General features: G+C 37.5%; 1 protein-coding gene across 1 annotated transcript in view; it reads right to left on the bottom strand.

Annotated features, from left to right (window-relative positions):
* AGL (amylo-alpha-1,6-glucosidase and 4-alpha-glucanotransferase) overlaps positions 1 to 1886 on the bottom strand; it is a 71232-nt gene that overhangs the window by 36294 nt on the left and 33052 nt on the right. Inside the window, 3 exon segments of the mRNA XM_019629345.1 lie at positions 695 to 845; positions 931 to 1086; positions 1201 to 1302. Of these exon segments, the coding sequence (XP_019484890.1) occupies positions 695 to 845; positions 931 to 1086; positions 1201 to 1302 (409 nt within the window).

The raw sequence follows: 1886 nt of genomic DNA, 5'->3' as shown, positions 1-1886 counted from the left end.
AAAAAAAAAAAATCAAGCAATATTAAGGATGTATTTTGGGGATACCTTTTATAATTAAGTACAAAATGAATGATATAGAGAGACTATAGTGCTGTATGTTCAGAGGTGAGAGAAATTACTGAGTACTTAGATAAGGCTTCTCAAAGGTGGTGAAACTTCAGTCCTTCACAGATGTAAAAAATTCAATTATAGGTGGAAGTAAGACGACTTAGAGGGCAGTGAAAAATATCTATTTGGCTGAAATAGTGGTGTGATAAAGGGTTAGGGAGGTAGATGAGAATGGATTATGACAAGCCTTCAATATTAAACTATTTTCATTTTGGTTTATATATGTGTGTATGTATGTGCACATACATACAAATATACATATATGCAAACACATGAATGTACATATGTATTTTCCTGGGTATAAAAGAAATATATGTTCATTTTATATAAATTAGGAAATAACGGAGTATATTAAGATGAAAACAAAACTACTTCACAACTCAAAAACTTAACATCTGAGATTATTTCTGTACAGGTTTTGTTCCTTGTAGTAGTAAAAATATGTTACCAAAAATTTATAATTCTTTTCCTCAACTACATCCACACTTGCACTGTGTTATAATATATATATAACAATTTAATAATAACAGTGTGACTTAATACAACAATATAATATAATCACAATGAAGTTTCTAGGTTGCATTACCAGGGATGCACATCTGAGGGACTTCCTTGCTGTAAAATGAAGTCTTGGGATTTCTGAAAGCAGTTCTAGACACAGCCACGACAGACTGATGGCTACTAGGTGAGTGTCTGGTTACTGCGACTATGTCTTCATCAACCTGATCCACATACACCTGAGAAATAGAAAGAGGAAGCCCATTCGCGTTCAAACTGGAAAGGCTTACTTGAAATTGAAACTTAAAAAATTTAGTTTCTTGCCTGAATAAAACCCTTGGCCCCAAGCTCTTGATGAAGTTTATTGATAGCACGCCTGGCTCCAATAATTCCACTTTGGAAATTAACATCACCTGTATCTGATGGAGATGCTGCAGGATTCCACTTAGTGTAAAACCGTTCTTCAGAAACCACTGAAATCTGAGCAAAGTTAAAACTTAGCAATGTATACATTTTTGTGACAATGAAAACTTCTGGTAGTAATGCTCAAAGTTGTTGGTCATGTGGATTTTAAAAAACAACACATAAACAAACCTGATGAGGCACTAATTCATCGTAGCCTTTAGTACTTCCACTAGCACAACACGCCATAGAAACAATCGTGGAACTTGGGAGAGCATCATATACTGATCTATGCTAGAAAACAATAAAAAAAACCACTAAAGTTTATTTTCTTTCCAATGCAAAGTGCCATCCTATAGCATAATGAAATAGAAAGATAATTACATAAATACATTTCATAAGATACATTAATTTGCTTTAAAACAAATAACAAAACATTCTAAAATCTAGGTACCACAATCACTTATAAATCTAGGACACTTTTTTTTTAAAGATTTTTTTGGGGAATTGGGGAAGGAGGACAGTGTTGGGGAATTGGGGAAGGGGAACAGCCAAGTTGTTGTCCTTCAGTCTTAGTTGTGGAGGGTGCAGCTAGCTCAGCTCCAAGTCCAGTCGCCATCCGGCCACCTGTGGGCAGCTCACAGCTGCTCAGCTCAAGATGCTACGTTCAATGTTAGTTGAGGGTGGGTGTAGCCCACTATCCCATGCGGGAGTAGAACCGGCAACCGTGTTGTTAGGAGCACGTGCTATCACCAGCTGAGCCATTCTGCCACCTGTTGGCAGCTCAGCAGCAGCTCAGCTCAGGAGCAGCTCACTGGCCCATGTGGGAATTGAACCGGTGACCCTGTTGCTCAGAGCTCAAACTCTTGAGCGAGCTC

Source organism: Hipposideros armiger, unplaced genomic scaffold (assembly GCF_001890085.2).
Source record: "Hipposideros armiger isolate ML-2016 unplaced genomic scaffold, ASM189008v1 scaffold_845, whole genome shotgun sequence".
Lineage (NCBI taxonomy): Eukaryota > Metazoa > Chordata > Mammalia > Chiroptera > Hipposideridae > Hipposideros > Hipposideros armiger.
This window is presented reverse-complemented; position numbering and strand designations above follow the sequence as displayed.